We start from the raw sequence: 13,703 nt of genomic DNA, 5'->3' as shown, positions 1-13,703 counted from the left end.
GCTTGGCTTTAAAAAGCCTCGTCAAGGCGAAAGTAGTATGTTACGTTACCACAAATTACTAATTACTTCTCATGCTTAAAAACCAAACATTAGGTTGCTCGTACTAAAAAAAGTATTCATGATTGAAATTCACTTATATACGAATTCAAGGTTTGGTTTAGGATTGGATTTCACAGGCAACGCGATTGTCGGGGACATCACCCTGCGCCCCGCATAAACATGGCGACAAGGTCGGAGGACGTTCTCGGCGAGAAATGGGATAAATGTGTCGCGGACACGTTAATTAAAGTTGGTGAGTCGTTCAGTATCATATGGAAGCAGCGCTCATTCACTGTAGCGTTCGTCTGCCTGGAGGTGGCACGCTGCTCAGTGTTCGTGTTATTTGCAAGCGCAGATCCTTTCAGCGCCGGCAATATAAGCTGGCATTACATCAATACATGCCGAGGGAAGGAAGGGTTGGGTACGAGGAAGCCCGCTTGAAAAGTTTTTTTTTTTTTTGCATTCTTACAGACCCAAACCACCGAGTCGATTCTGTATATTTTGTTTGTCGCGTTTCTACGTTGACAGATGCGGTGATGGCCAGCTGAAGTTCATCATATAACCTTCATTTTTCCAGGTGCCGGCTTTGGTGTTGGGGCTCTATTTTCTCTAGTGCTGTTCAAAAGTAAGTGAAAGCAGTGGTTTCGCTGCAGGGTATTAGAGCACTACGTAAACTTACAAGGAGCCCTACGGCTTACTTATCGAACTGCACAAGAAATAAATGATGCGGTATTAACACTGCACTTTCGTTTTCGTAGGGCGTGCCTGGCCTGTCATATTCGGCATCGGTAGTGGATTTGGGATGGGCTACAACAACTGCCAGCACACATTCAACGAGCCTACGTTGCTGCGCGCCTATACGCTAAAGGTTCGTGTGGTCGATCCAGTCAGCCCCTGTTCGAGCATGTTTAATGTACCACAGCTTCTCTAACCGCCGCCCTTGTGGGAGTGTGATACAAAACACTAGGTTATTATTTTTTTAGCCACCTGTCAATAGATGAAACTAGAGTCGTTACGTGATACACCGTCTGGACACTTTAAACAGGTACAGCGTAACAACTTACGTGGAAGTACTTAGGTTGCCGCTCCCATTTTTAAGGTAATAAAGTTTGCTAATTTGGCTAAGGGCAAGAAAATCACGATACATTCGCTGTTTAAAGCGTTTTGAAGTCGTATTCTGTGTCAAGCATTGCTGTGGGCTTGTTCACCCTGACAAAAAGAAAAAGATACAACAGCTTCACAACAACTGGCTGGCTTGACTGGAACGACCAATATTCCACAGAAGATGCTCATGCTCAGCCATATAGCAGGTATGATTAGGTTTGGACGCATTCACTCGCCCGTCACTACAAAAAAATTTGCTAGGTTAGGGATGGTAACCCTCCAATGCTACTGAAAACGAGCACTCCCTCTGTGCTGTCCCTGATATCTCCTGTGTTTTTTTCCTTCACTGGCAGATAACCTTGTCCCGGAATGTCCCGCCAGGGACCCTTGAGGTTCAAATAAATAAATAAATAAAAGTTAACAATCTGCATAGTCGCACCAGAAGCAGCAAAGGGGTTGCCTACACAAATGAGCAACGGCAGCTTTAATTGCTGTGCTGCATGATTCCAGTGTCAAAACAGTAGTTTTGCCTAGCCACTCCAACACGGGTGCTTTTTCTGTTGTCCTTCAAATACCTGAATATCGCACACCATGCCATATGTTCACTGTTGACTCAATGGATGACGTCTTCCATGCCTCTTATACCTTGTTAATGGAAGCCAAAGACTTTTCATTGCTGTCTCTTAGAAGTTCCCCTTTTATTCAAGTTAGTCAAACTTTAGCCAAATCATATCACAATAGCAGTGATTTGCTATGGTAATATCCATGTGTAGGCATGCTGCTACATCTGCAGTGTTGCAAGAACGACAAACTGCAGACTACTTTGGCAACTGAACCGAGTGCTGGCTCAGTAAAAGGAGCAACCGGGGTTTACAGTTCCTCATGCAGTATTCTGTGAATCGGCTCTCGCAGAGAGCTTTCCCTAGTGGAGGCATCCTCAGCGACGGCACTCATGGGTATGTTACTGGACAGGCAGTCAATGTGCCGGCATCGTTTCTGAAGTGCCCACTCGATTATGGCAGCCTCCTTTACGAATTCGTCCACTGTGGTTGGTGGGTGTCGTACGAGGTCTGCGGACAATTGTTCTTTCATTACTTGCATGAGATGGCATACTTTCTTAGTCTCGGGCATGTCGGGGTCAGCTCAGAGAAACAGAGAAATAAATGGGTCATATCTTCAGCATACGTGGCGACGCTTTCATTTGGTTTGTGAAAGCGCGCTTCAGTAAGCTGTTGCGCTTCCTCGCTCTGGCACCAAATGCGAGCGGTATTCCAGTGCATAATAAGCATGCACAAGTTTTTGTTCTGTGCTCCAATCATTGGCCTTAGCAACTCTCATACTGATCAAGGCACTCCTCAATGTCTTGAAATGCATCGCCATGAAACATATCTGGAAAGCGAGGATGATGAAAAGTCACCTGGGAAAGGCTTGTCAACTGTGAAGGAGCAAGAGTCGCCGATGTAGGAATTTCCATGCTAATATGAGCTGGAACGGTGCTGAATTCAGGGCTCAGGCCTAATGGGCGGTGGCTTAATCGGTGCACTGAAGTAATGACGAGAGGTTTATTCTGTGGACTGGGTGTATGGGGTTGTAGTAAGAGTATAGAGCATCAGGTACCCCGCACATACACCAGTGTTGTGGCGTCACGAAACTTTTGTAAGCAGAAACAGTAACAAGTGCAGGCTGCTTTTAAATAGCACATACTAGCCACTGCTTCTTTTTCTTGCTTTCCATGTGTTTTTACAAGTACCGATATGTCTGTTTATAGTTGTCGTTATAGTGTGGCACTCTGTCGGGGTAAATTCAAATGCAAACACATTTAAAGCACTGTAATTTGCTGTTTTGTTTCTAGGTTCACATTCATTAATTGACATTGTGTATTTTTCCTTGTTTGTATTTCACTTGCTAATGGTACGTGTGCCAAGTGCCTCATCTCAGTTTTACGTCGCTTCTGCTAGAACTTACCAGTATATAACAGTGCCTCTGGAAAGCTGTGATAAAATGCTTGTTTTTGACACTGGGTTGCTTTCTGCAGTGGCTCAATAATCAGCCCCTCTAGCTAATCATAGGTGTGTGTTGGCATTTTTTTCTCTCCCTCTCTCTGGCTGATGTGCTTTGCATTCAGTGCACTGCCACCCTACCTCAAGTGAGGTGACCTCTGAGGGGTGCTTGAGTACAACTTCATTACTTGCTAGGCATTTTTTGTTTGCGAGTACCTGGCTTCTAAGGGAGAACGACTACATCGAACTACCTTTTGATAAAAGAACCGAAACGGTACTCACAAGCTACAGCAGCATGTTGCAGTAACACCACCTTGGTTGATGAGCAAAAATAATAAACAGATCCAAGAGGCTCATGTTAGTCACAATACAAGGAAACTAGGTAAAAGATAATTTATTGTAGGTGGAGCTGAACACACTCCTATGGCTAATCACATTCACAAATACACGAGAAAATGAATAAGAGGACACCTGCCACAGTACCACAAGCTTAATGTGAAAGATGTGGCTGTCTTTTTGGCCACAATTTTTACATTTCAAGTTATCATGATGAATAATTTCCACTATGCTTTCTCCCAATTCATTGTCTCTTTCTTCATATCACTTTGGTTAAAGATTATTGATGGTAATGTTTTGCAGTGGTAGCTTTTATAGGCACTTTCTAGTGTTGAAACGATGCACAGCATTACAAACATAACTAGTATCAGTTGCTGGCTGAAAAAACAGTTGCACCCCTGAGATGATATGGCAGCCTCCAGTGTGTTGAATTCTGAACCAAGAAAAAGAATATAGACACTGTCAACACATTTCTCTAGCTTTTTCTGCAAGGCCTCGCCTACACTACCTCCTTTATTTGTTGACAAGACATGTGCTCCCGACATCTCCCAGTGGCCAAACTCCAATGTATAAAGTTCAAGTAAATACAATGAAGTCATAACGAAAGGCTGCTGCTGCTGCTGCTTTGGTGAATTTACAAGTGATGTCTGTCATAGAGGGAACACTGAAGTGAAAACATTAAGTGAAATTTGTGTGCTTTCTTAGGCTAAAGTGGACAATATTATGCACTGGACATATATGTATGTAACACTACACTGCGGGTCATCACGAAGAATGATTGGTGCTAGAATACAAATTAACTGTTTCCTCGAAATTACGTTAATCCTATACTCAAATAATGTAACCAAACACTACCTACAAAACAGAAAATGAATTTTTGAAAAAGTTGTTCAAAATTTTTAGACACTGTATTTAGGTGCGTACGTGAGATGCGAACAGTGAATTAGAGGCACAGTTCTCAGTCATGGTTTCTATATTTTTCCAGGCAAAACAGAAGGAGCCAACACCAGCAGCCATCGCACAAAAGTGATTCCTTTCTGCCAGCTGTACTTATGTAGCTACACATGGGCTACTAAATTCTAGTTGTATGTTTCAATATTAAACACTTTGGCTAATTGATTTTTTGTTTGACTCTTGCATGATCATTTTTAAAACTGCTACCAGTACATCTACTAACAAGGTTAATGTGAAGAGTTTTCACAGTATATAAGCATCTGCCACTAAAGTATGCCACAACGTACAATTCTTGGACAAATGTATTTATTGTTTGTGAAGCTGCCGAGATAGCTTTGTTGAAAACCTTTCAATTTGCACTGTTCATTTCAATCTGGTAGATAGCCAGCACCAATTACAACACACCTTTGGCACTTTGCACTTTGTGCACTGTGCAAAGCTTGTTGCTTTAATACAGTCGCTATCACCCTTTATAATAATCATGTCTGCCCAACTAGTACCTTGAAGCAACTGTAAGCACAGGCTACTTCTAATGGGGCAATCAACTGGCTTCTTATTTCTGCTTAGAGAGGCCAACAGTATGTGTGGCAGTAGAATAATGATCAACAGTAGTTGCACAAGAGAAGCCTTAGTTTCAAGCCAACATTTAAGAGAACTTGTCTTTATTCTTTACCCCAACAAAGACGGGTACCCTTGTCAAAACAACTTCAGGCTGAAGCTTCAGTCTGTGCAGCTACTGTTGACTATTTCAAATCCGTTTTCTTGAGAACCTCTGTCTTGCAAGCGAGACAGCTGCTTAGCTTCCATTTGTTCCGTGAATAAAGATGCAGTAAGTGGAGGCTCCTGTCTGCACAGGTGAAAGTTGCTTATTCAACGTCTGCACTATTTTCGTGCAATGGCCTTTTTCACTTTCGTGACAATTTCTGTGGCTTCGGTATTTTATCTACAGAGGCGCTCACTCTGGGAGGTGGCATTCACAAAAGGCAGGTCAAGCATGCTTTTGTTTAAACTTCCTGTTCCACTCAAAGCCAAGGGAAAGGTCAGAGTTACGGTTGTATATGTGCGGGCTGCAATTGCTCAGTCGAAGTCTTCAGATTAGAGCTGCAACATAACCAGTTCGCTATACTCTTGTAATAAGAGTGGCTGTAGTGTTTCAGTACTGAACGATGTCATGGATTTGACTTCCCATCGCATTTTACTGGGAATAGAATGCAAATGTGTGTGTCTAGCACTTGGTATACATTAAAGAGCCCCAGCATTCAAAATTAATCCATAGTCCTCTACAACAGCACCTCACAGCCCCGCACAACGCTTTGCGATGTTTAACCCCATACATCAATCGTAACGACGGGGACTTCGATGACAATGTTTCAGATCGCATCCCCAGGCCTACTAGTCCTCACAGCTACTCGCAGTACTGCCAGTTTTGTCTATCTTTCAGAGCTTTTAAATGCTGGAGTCATAATAAGCACTCCACTGTCCAGCTTCAAGTCCGCTCTCACTGTGCACTCAAAACAGGAGTCTTTCAAGAATGACTGTACTTGAAGCACAGTTTTGTCTCATGCAAGATGACCTGTAAAAAGTTTACTTGTCTTTTTGGAGGTCAGCTGGAGGAACCAAGTGGCTGATCCCAAAAATTATGTTGGCAAGAGAGTAATCTCCAAGCCAATGATGAAAGGTGAAATTATTGTAAAATAAATGGAATGCCAAGAAATATGGCCTCTGAATGTTTCATTACACCACTTTATGTGCACTCCTGCACATAAAGCTGGCATGAAACTGCATAGCCTGTGTTAAAGTGCTGTGTACCAGTCATAAGCAAGCAGTGATATGCTCCACGAGGGAGGACGGCTCAACCTGCCTTATGACAAAAGCACACCGAGCCTACTGGATCACATGTGTAGCAAAATTTCACTGGAGCAGCTTAAATCGTGTAGCTTGCTTCCATGAACAGCACTATATACTAATAGCACACTAGTACCGTTTTAGACTATTTCAGTGCATGCAAGCCGCACACAACAGAGATTAGTTTCAGCATCGTTACACTGAAAACAAGGGGATGACATGTTTTTAATATCCTCATATGTACATTCTTCGAATGAGTGCAAAGTTGACTTCTTTAGGCATATTGTGAAAAGAAGGCCCAGATGAATTTTCGTTCAAGAGTCTGGCATGTCACCTCCAGGAACCATCTAGGGGGCAAAAAGATAACCACTGTAATAATCACAACAAAGTATTTCAACTTATCTGTAAATGCAACATGGGAAAAAGTAAGCAGCACTACTAACCATCGTAATGTTGTTACCGTTGAGAAGAATTTGGTCGAGTTTCGTAATTCTCCTGCCTTCAGGGGTACTCTCGCTGTAAAGAAACACAACTTCGTTAACACGCTGCCCACGAAAAAAAAATAACTACAAATTTGCCGAAGTAGTAGAATCTACTCTTACTATTCCGTAACGTCTTCGAGCACCATATCTATCGCAGGTTACCGTCGTGAAGGAGAATTTCGACAAACCGGCATGAAGTTGGACACAATGAACACGGTTAAACATGAGGGGTTACGACTACTCTTAAAGGATACTGACGAAGTCGTCGAAGCCAAGTAGCGTTCCCACTATCTCTTTGTCACTTTTCATGATTATGTGAATCTTGGATCCGATGCACTTGTCGATCAGCTCTGCAACAGATGACAGTAAACGGAGTTAAAATAGAAAACGGTCGACACGCGCTTGCGAAAGTTGCGCCGCAAAAGAACTCTTGCAAAAGAAACAACTGTACCCAAGGGCAGCAGACTGGACGGGTTTACGGCTGACATCGTCATCTTTGCGATTTACACGACTGGAACTACAACACAGTTTAACAGAACTGCTCACAAAAACGAGCGAAAGACTCCGCGCGAAACGCTTACTTGTCGTTTTGGCTTGCAGCCGCAAATTCGGCTTGACTTGGCACGCCCGCTGCCCCCACCAGGTAAACGATGACGATAGCTTTGTCGAGAACTAAGAAGCAATATGAGTTGATACCGCAATAACTTTTTCCAAATAGCCTTTTTAATTTATTTTGTAACATTTTTTGTAACAATGCAGCCAAATGTAACATGAGAGTAAAACTTCTGCGATTACGTGCGTCTTGTTTGTAGCCGGTTCAAGAAGTCTTCGGTTGTCTTCGCCTTCATGCGAGGTCACATGAACTGGCAGTCAGGCACACGTGCTGTTCATGTGGATTGTTTACTGCCGGTATAGAACCTCTTTACTTGCGGAATCACCGCCTAATGAATAGCCACTTGGGCCGCGTAAGAGAACCGCTTCGGCCGTGAGACCCAAGGTGAGCGATGGCGAAAATCGCAGATGGTGTGGACCCTGTAGCGGCGCTCGGAGCGGCGCAGTTGCTTACGAGGCCTGCGTCCGAGTTCGGCAACGATCCCACCGTCGAATCCCTTTGGGCCATAAAAGCTGTCGAGCACATGGAAGTCTACTTCAACCTGATCAGCGCCGTCGATCCAAAGATCCTCAAGCTGACACCTCACGACGAAGCAATATACAAGGAATTCAGGGAACGGTTCCCCGACTTGGATGTCAAGCATCTCGTGGAGTCCGAAATCAAGACCGAAGAGTCAAAAAAGGAATGGAGGGAATTCTGTCTCAAGTTCGAGAAAGTCGTCGAAGACTTCAACTTCGCCACTCTACTCCGACTAAACAGCGAGAAAGATTACGCTGAAGAAAACACGACGCTCGTTCCGAGGGTGCAGTTCTACGCGGTAGAGATAGCGCGGAACAGGGAAGGCTGCAACGACGACGTAAGAAAAAACTATGCGCCAAAGCCACGAAACCGCGAGTGATAATCTGGTGTCGCTCCTAGCCATGGAAATTTCTCACTCGATTGCTTTGTTCGTCAAGGACTTCTGTGATCGAGTGCGCGTGACAGACATTCCTCTGATTGAAGCCGTCGGCTGCTCCTCCAACAAGAAGCGTAAGCGCCCGGCGGACTATCGAATATTCGTTGGAAGACCCGGCCACTCAAATCTGCAGCCGCACTTGCAGCGTCTGGTTCGTGAACTCTTATCTGCGAGTGCGTCGTGGAGTGTGCCTCTTTGCAGTTGCCAGTTCCTGTCACCCTCTTATGTCGATATTTCCCTGAGCCGAGCTGCAGCCTACAGTTCATTGTTTCATTTTATACTTGGCACGCGAGGAGCAAACTGTCGGCAGCAGCGGGGCGGCAGCGAAAATGTGCTGGTGTTTGTCCCTCACCTAGATGACTCATTCACAGGAATACGAACTGAAATGTTAGCTGCCTATGCTTCAAGGTGTTATGCTGAGAAGAATGTAGATGTTACTATCTATGCCAGCAAGCCATTACATGCACTAGCGCGTCATGCTTTCCATAACGTAATAGCGTGTAATGAAGGCTTTCCATATGGGACACATGGAAATGACATGGCTTGCCTGATTAAGTGCACGAAATTTTTTGATGAGGGTGACATGACATTTGATCTTAAAAGCTACGTTGTGAGTGAAGGTGTCGATGTGTCTGGTTATGACGTGTACCTCGGCAAAGTGAGCATTGAAAGCCCTGCATTTTTGATTGCATGTCAACTTGCATGCATCCTCAAAACTCACTGTGACGCTAAGCCTAGCACCGTCCTTATTGTTGTCCCGGCCTATAAAAGCTTTGTGGTACAACAAGCTGGGCTCTTGTGCTCAATAATGCTTGCCCAGGAACAGCGAAACAGGCCCCAGCCAACAGTGCTTTATCTGATTCATGAGGGAACTTTCGAACTAAGCGACCGCACCTTTGATGACTACTTGCAACAGAGGAGGACTTTTGTGACTGGAGCCTTTCACCGTCCTCAAGTAGACCTGCTGGCCTCTGCTGGAGGATGCTGTTTTGAAGATGAGTCATCACTGACTGGCAACAACTTACAGGCAGCAATTGATGTGCTCGTGGAAACTGAAGTCACTTATGAGTTCCTTTCAAGCAAGCAGAATGTCAAGTTGAAACTGCGTGAGCGCTTAAGCCAGGCAGAAAAGGGCCGTTACGTTTCCCAGTACACATTGGCTAGGATTGCTGCTATACTAAACAAGTACGAGTCATATGTGAAAGCAGGTAATACTTCATCTTGCATATCGTTCTATCTCAAGTTTAGATATGACTTCCTGAAACTAATTTCACCGCATTGCTGAATTCAGTGTAGTGCAGAGGATATACAGAGCCCCGGCCAAGATATCCTCTACAGTTGAAAATTTTATGCAAGGAACACTCAACCTATGTTGATGGTTACCTGTGTACAACCATAATTTTCAATATAGTCAGGTTTATTGGAAGTCTATGCTGACCACCTCCTATCATTCCATTAATACCATGACAGTTCTTGAAATTTTATACTGGTTCATGTAGGCTTAGGTGCCTACTTAAAGAATGCTAGGCAATCAAAATTGGCAGAACTCCACAACAGCATCCTTTGTCGCCCACAGCGCAGCTGTTGAGTGTTAAACACGGTCAGTCTAATAAAAAATTTGCCAAGTTCCCTAAAATCTAAAAAAATGAGAATGCCATCTAGCACCTATAAGCTCGTTTCACCTTTTCACTTGTTAGAGCTCTGAAGGTTCACTGCTTATCAGAGTAGGAACTCCTGAACACGAATAATACTCTCCAGCTCATTGTGGAGAACTGGTACACAAGAATCAGAAAGTGGCAAAACCAAATCAGCATATTATAGTGCCTAGAAATGGAAGATGCAAGAGAGTTGTACATATTCTAAGCATGCGACAATCTTTCGCACATTTCCATTCTCCAAGGGAGCTTAGGTCAGGTTAGGTTAATCCACTTCGTGGTAGATACGTAGTCTGTGAATGAGAGCTTTCTCTTGCAAAATTTGCAAGCTGCCAACGCTTTTTTGTGCATTGTCCAATCGGCCAAAGACTGCAAAAACTGTGCACTTTGATCAAAATGCCACTGCTTTTTCTTTTTTTCCTTGGACTTCCAGGCACTTACCCAGCACTGTGCAGTCTGGAAGACGTCGACTTTGACCTGCTCTCCGAAGAGTCGGAGTGGCTTCTCTGGCACAGACTGTTGCTGTGCTGCCAGGTGCTCGAAGAACCCATGCCCCAGACGCTGTCTGGCAGCGTCAAAGTCGAAGTCAACGCACACAGTCTTCTCAGAGCCCTGGAGGCACTCTGCACAGAGTTCAGTGCCTACTACAGCAAGATCCGTGTTCTCGTTCATCCAGAGCCACACTTGAACGCCACTGTGTTTGCACGAATCTGGCTCCTCAAGGCTGTTCAGAAGACGGTGCTTGGTGTACTGAGCAGGTTCGGCTTGAAAGGGCTGGACAGAATGTGACTTGTTTATTCGCTTATGTAGGGCTACTTTGATGTGTGAATGTTTCTTTGCTGAACGGATTGGACAGAATGTGATTGCAATAGTTTTACATTTGTTTTTTTTACATGTGAATGTTCCTTTCTGCTGATGTGTTCATTTCCAATGCTTGAGGTGTTGTTTAACGAGGCAGGACATAACGATGCTGCTGCTGGTTTTCTGTGTGGTTCTTTACTTCGTATTTTGTGGGCCACATGCAAGGTTTTGGTTGCAAGGACTGCAAGAAATTTGCTTGTTACATAAGTAGGCCAATTTAAAAGATGTACAGATATGTTTCTAAGTTGGGCTTTTTGTGTGCATTATGCATAAATTTCACTTTGATGATGTTTTGGGTTGATATCTGAGGTTTATTTTGAAATTGTTGCACAAAGTGCTATTATTTTCACACCGTGCTCCTTTGTGTGTGAATGTTTCCTTTCGACAATTTACTGGTAGTAGTTTGGTAGTTGAGCTACAGTGGCTCCAAAGGGGTCCAATATGTAAACGGTGCTTGGGTCGGTGAGTGAAGTGAAGGTAAACTTTTTAAAAAATGGCACCTTATGCCATTGCAACAGTGTCAGGCATACAATGTATGCGCATATAAGTGTGAGCATTTGTTGGATCGCATTGTTTGTATACTTTTATTTCTTGTCAATTTGCAATATGTTGTTCTAAGCAAACCTCTACACTATGTGGATTTTCTTTTTCTTTCATACAGTGTTGCTCTGCAATAGCAGCTACAGTCAGGAAAAGAATACCCTGGTTACATGGCCAGTCAGTGCACAAGAATTATTTCAACTACAATACAGAAGCATGACCGGAGACAGTACGCTTGAAATGCACTTCAGCAAACTGAGAAATTTAATTAAAAACAGTAACTTATTTTGCAGGTGGAACTACACGTAGTTGTCTCAAAACAGTTATGGAATGTGCAATTCAGTTCATTTGTAAATTTTGTTAGCTCTTTGCATGCTGGGTATTGTGTCTGTCCTCGGTGGGATAGCTTAAATCGGTTTTAAATCACTGCAGTGCTTGTGGTAACCTAAGCAATCTGCTAATATAACTTAGAGCGTGCAAACACACTTGCGCACATATTTAAGTTATCTTGTAATGTTCTTTCCATGGCATTGAAAAGTAATGAACCTGTTCACAATAAAATAGTTATAACAACACAGGTTTTAAAGCGAAGCTTTCTTTCCAAACCCTCCCGGACTTTCCGACTGTTGCTGCCGGCTGGTTGGGGGCCGCTGCTACAAAAAAAAAGTTTAATCATGTGCTTCATGCTAGGATCGAACCTTGATCCGCCCGGGAAGCACGGCAGCCTTATGCTCTAATCATTAGGCCACAATTACATGAATACTTTTATCTTGGAAACACCAACTCTTTGAGATGATCACCGCGTGTTGATGATGATGATCTCCACACTGTGGTACATACCCACAACAGGGGATCGACCAAGAAGTAGGCGATACATTTAAAATTAGAAAAAAAAAATGAAATACAAACATTACAGGAGGTGTAACACTGCATACTACTGGTGCACGAGAGCACATGCGCATGCGGCAGTTTACGCCAAAGATGCAGGAATGAAATCGGCAGCAAATTTATAGTATTTCATTAATCACTTCACGCAAATTCCAAAATGTGCATTGTACCTGCATAATCTTTTTATTGTGTGTTGCATAAGGCATTAAGAGCACCCACTGTAAAAAAAAAAGACTAGTCGTACAGTGTGAGCACAGCTAGATGAGTGCAAATTAGATCAAGTGCATGGATTTATGCATTTCAATGCTCTCGCTATATGGATGCAGACGTCACTTGACAGCTGAAATGCAGGACCATGAGTCAATAGGCAAAGATGTCAACTTGCCTATTAAGCGTTGCAAGCATTTTGATTGCATGAGGATGGCAGAAGCATCAATTGTGGGGCTTAGCCACCCAAAAGCAACTCGTGGGCTATGAGAGCATTGAGGGGGAGTGGGGCTTCAGATTAATTTAACTGCCTGTGGTTCTTGTCCACCCGAAGCATGGTACACGGATGGCTGCATTTCAATGGGGCATGAGATGCAAAAAAGATCCTGAGTACTTATACATTTCTGCGCACATTAAAGAACCCCAGGTGGTCTACTATGGCGTCCCTCCTAATCCACTGTGCAGGTTCTGGATGTTAAACCCCGAAATTTAAACCAGTGTTTTTGTATTCCACGCTCACTGAAATGCATCCGCTCTGGGTGGGAACCGAACCTGCAACCTACATTCCACTCTGCAGCAGAACACTACTGCCACTGGGGTACCCTGGTGACTGGCAGATTCTTTCATGGCACTAAACAGTGAAAGCCACCTGTATAAAGTGAATGTCAAATGGTAAAAATTCTTAAATTGTCCTACCGGCATAGAAAGTTAATGGGATGAAGGGATCCAAGAAACAGTACCATTTCTGCCCGCGCCCCACAAACGTTTTTGACAATATACACAGTAAAACATTTGAGACCTATTGGGCAATGGCAACTATACTCACAGGGTATTTTGTTGCTGAAACTTACTCCCGCCCGTATCTATATGCAACACATTTAAAAAGCAAAAGTTTTCATGCCTGATTCACAGAAATCAATCGCAAGGCAGTTTCGATTATCTTCAAGGCCTTTTAAGCACTCCCACATTTGTATTTTCTAATCTGCTAGGTCCTACACCTTGCACTTTGATACAGCAACATCATTCTTGCATCTAGGCTGCTCAAAGAAAATGATCTTTAGATGTAGGAGAAATGCTTGGAAGCCTGCCATTAACATCGCATAGAAACGCACTACAGCGGGCCACATTTCAAATCCTTTATTTTCTCTTATTAAGGCAACATATTAGAAAATTCAATTCAAACTGTACACCGGGACAGGCATGCCGAGTATTACTCAGCAGGAA

At 43.5% G+C, this 13,703-nt stretch overlaps 4 protein-coding genes across 4 annotated transcripts; 3 read left to right on the top strand and 1 right to left on the bottom strand.

The window, feature by feature from the left end:
- Positions 1-164: 164 nt before the first annotated feature.
- Positions 165-4,598, top strand: LOC135910632 (MICOS complex subunit Mic10-like). Its single transcript, XM_065442644.2, has 4 exons — positions 165-292; positions 617-664; positions 798-907; positions 4,465-4,598. Exons 1-4 carry the CDS (start codon positions 220-222, stop codon positions 4,507-4,509), a joined length of 276 nt encoding a protein of 91 aa, XP_065298716.1. The 5' UTR covers positions 165-219; the 3' UTR covers positions 4,510-4,598.
- Positions 4,599-6,484: 1,886 nt separating this feature from the next.
- On the bottom strand, positions 6,485-7,383 carry LOC135910639 (U6 snRNA-associated Sm-like protein LSm5). Its single transcript, XM_065442653.2, has 5 exons — positions 7,212-7,383; positions 7,015-7,110; positions 6,881-6,908; positions 6,722-6,794; positions 6,485-6,625 (listed from the first exon to the last, which is right to left on the bottom strand). The coding sequence occupies exons 1-5, from the start codon at positions 7,252-7,254 to the stop codon at positions 6,593-6,595; spliced, it is 273 nt and encodes a 90-aa protein (XP_065298725.1). The 5' UTR covers positions 7,255-7,383; the 3' UTR covers positions 6,485-6,592.
- Positions 7,384-7,582: 199 nt separating this feature from the next.
- LOC135910638 (protein PBDC1) lies at positions 7,583-8,271 on the top strand. Its single transcript, XM_065442652.2, has one exon. It carries the CDS (start codon positions 7,765-7,767, stop codon positions 8,269-8,271), a length of 507 nt encoding a protein of 168 aa, XP_065298724.1. The 5' UTR covers positions 7,583-7,764.
- A 22-nt stretch (positions 8,272-8,293) lies between these two features.
- LOC135910634 (DALR anticodon-binding domain-containing protein 3) lies at positions 8,294-11,961 on the top strand. The gene is made up of 2 exons (XM_065442646.1): positions 8,294-9,536; positions 10,417-11,961. Exons 1-2 carry the CDS (start codon positions 8,294-8,296, stop codon positions 10,770-10,772), a joined length of 1,599 nt encoding a protein of 532 aa, XP_065298718.1. The 3' UTR covers positions 10,773-11,961.
- The last annotated feature ends 1,742 nt before the right edge of the window (positions 11,962-13,703 follow it).

The sequence above is a fragment of the Dermacentor albipictus genome, chromosome 2 (genome assembly GCF_038994185.2).
Source record: "Dermacentor albipictus isolate Rhodes 1998 colony chromosome 2, USDA_Dalb.pri_finalv2, whole genome shotgun sequence".
Taxonomy (NCBI): domain Eukaryota; kingdom Metazoa; phylum Arthropoda; class Arachnida; order Ixodida; family Ixodidae; genus Dermacentor; species Dermacentor albipictus.
Note: the sequence above shows the minus strand (reverse complement) of the source record. Positions and strands in the feature narration are given on the sequence as shown.

Excerpts from the sequence above, each read along its gene's own strand:
- LOC135910632 (XM_065442644.2), top strand. The coding sequence starts at position 220 with ATGGCGACAAGGTCGGAGGACGTTCTCGGCGAGAAATGGGATAAATGT. Across the intron at positions 665-797 it reads TTCTCTAGTGCTGTTCAAAA|GGCGTGCCTGGCCTGTCATA; the intron begins GTAAGTGAAAGC and ends TCGTTTTCGTAG. Across the intron at positions 908-4,464 it reads TGCGCGCCTATACGCTAAAG|GCAAAACAGAAGGAGCCAAC; the intron begins GTTCGTGTGGTC and ends ATATTTTTCCAG.
- LOC135910639 (XM_065442653.2), bottom strand. The coding sequence starts at position 7,254 with ATGACGATGTCAGCCGTAAACCCGTCCAGTCTGCTGCCCTTGG. Across the intron at positions 7,111-7,211 it reads GTCCAGTCTGCTGCCCTTGG|AGCTGATCGACAAGTGCATC; the intron begins GTACAGTTGTTT and ends CATCTGTTGCAG. Across the intron at positions 6,909-7,014 it reads TGGCTTCGACGACTTCGTCA|ATATGGTGCTCGAAGACGTT; the intron begins GTATCCTTTAAG and ends AACCTGCGATAG.
- LOC135910638 (XM_065442652.2), top strand. The coding sequence starts at position 7,765 with ATGGCGAAAATCGCAGATGGTGTGGACCCTGTAGCGGCGCTCGGAGCG.
- LOC135910634 (XM_065442646.1), top strand. The coding sequence starts at position 8,294 with ATGGAAATTTCTCACTCGATTGCTTTGTTCGTCAAGGACTTCTGTGAT. Across the intron at positions 9,537-10,416 it reads CGAGTCATATGTGAAAGCAG|GCACTTACCCAGCACTGTGC; the intron begins GTAATACTTCAT and ends TTGGACTTCCAG.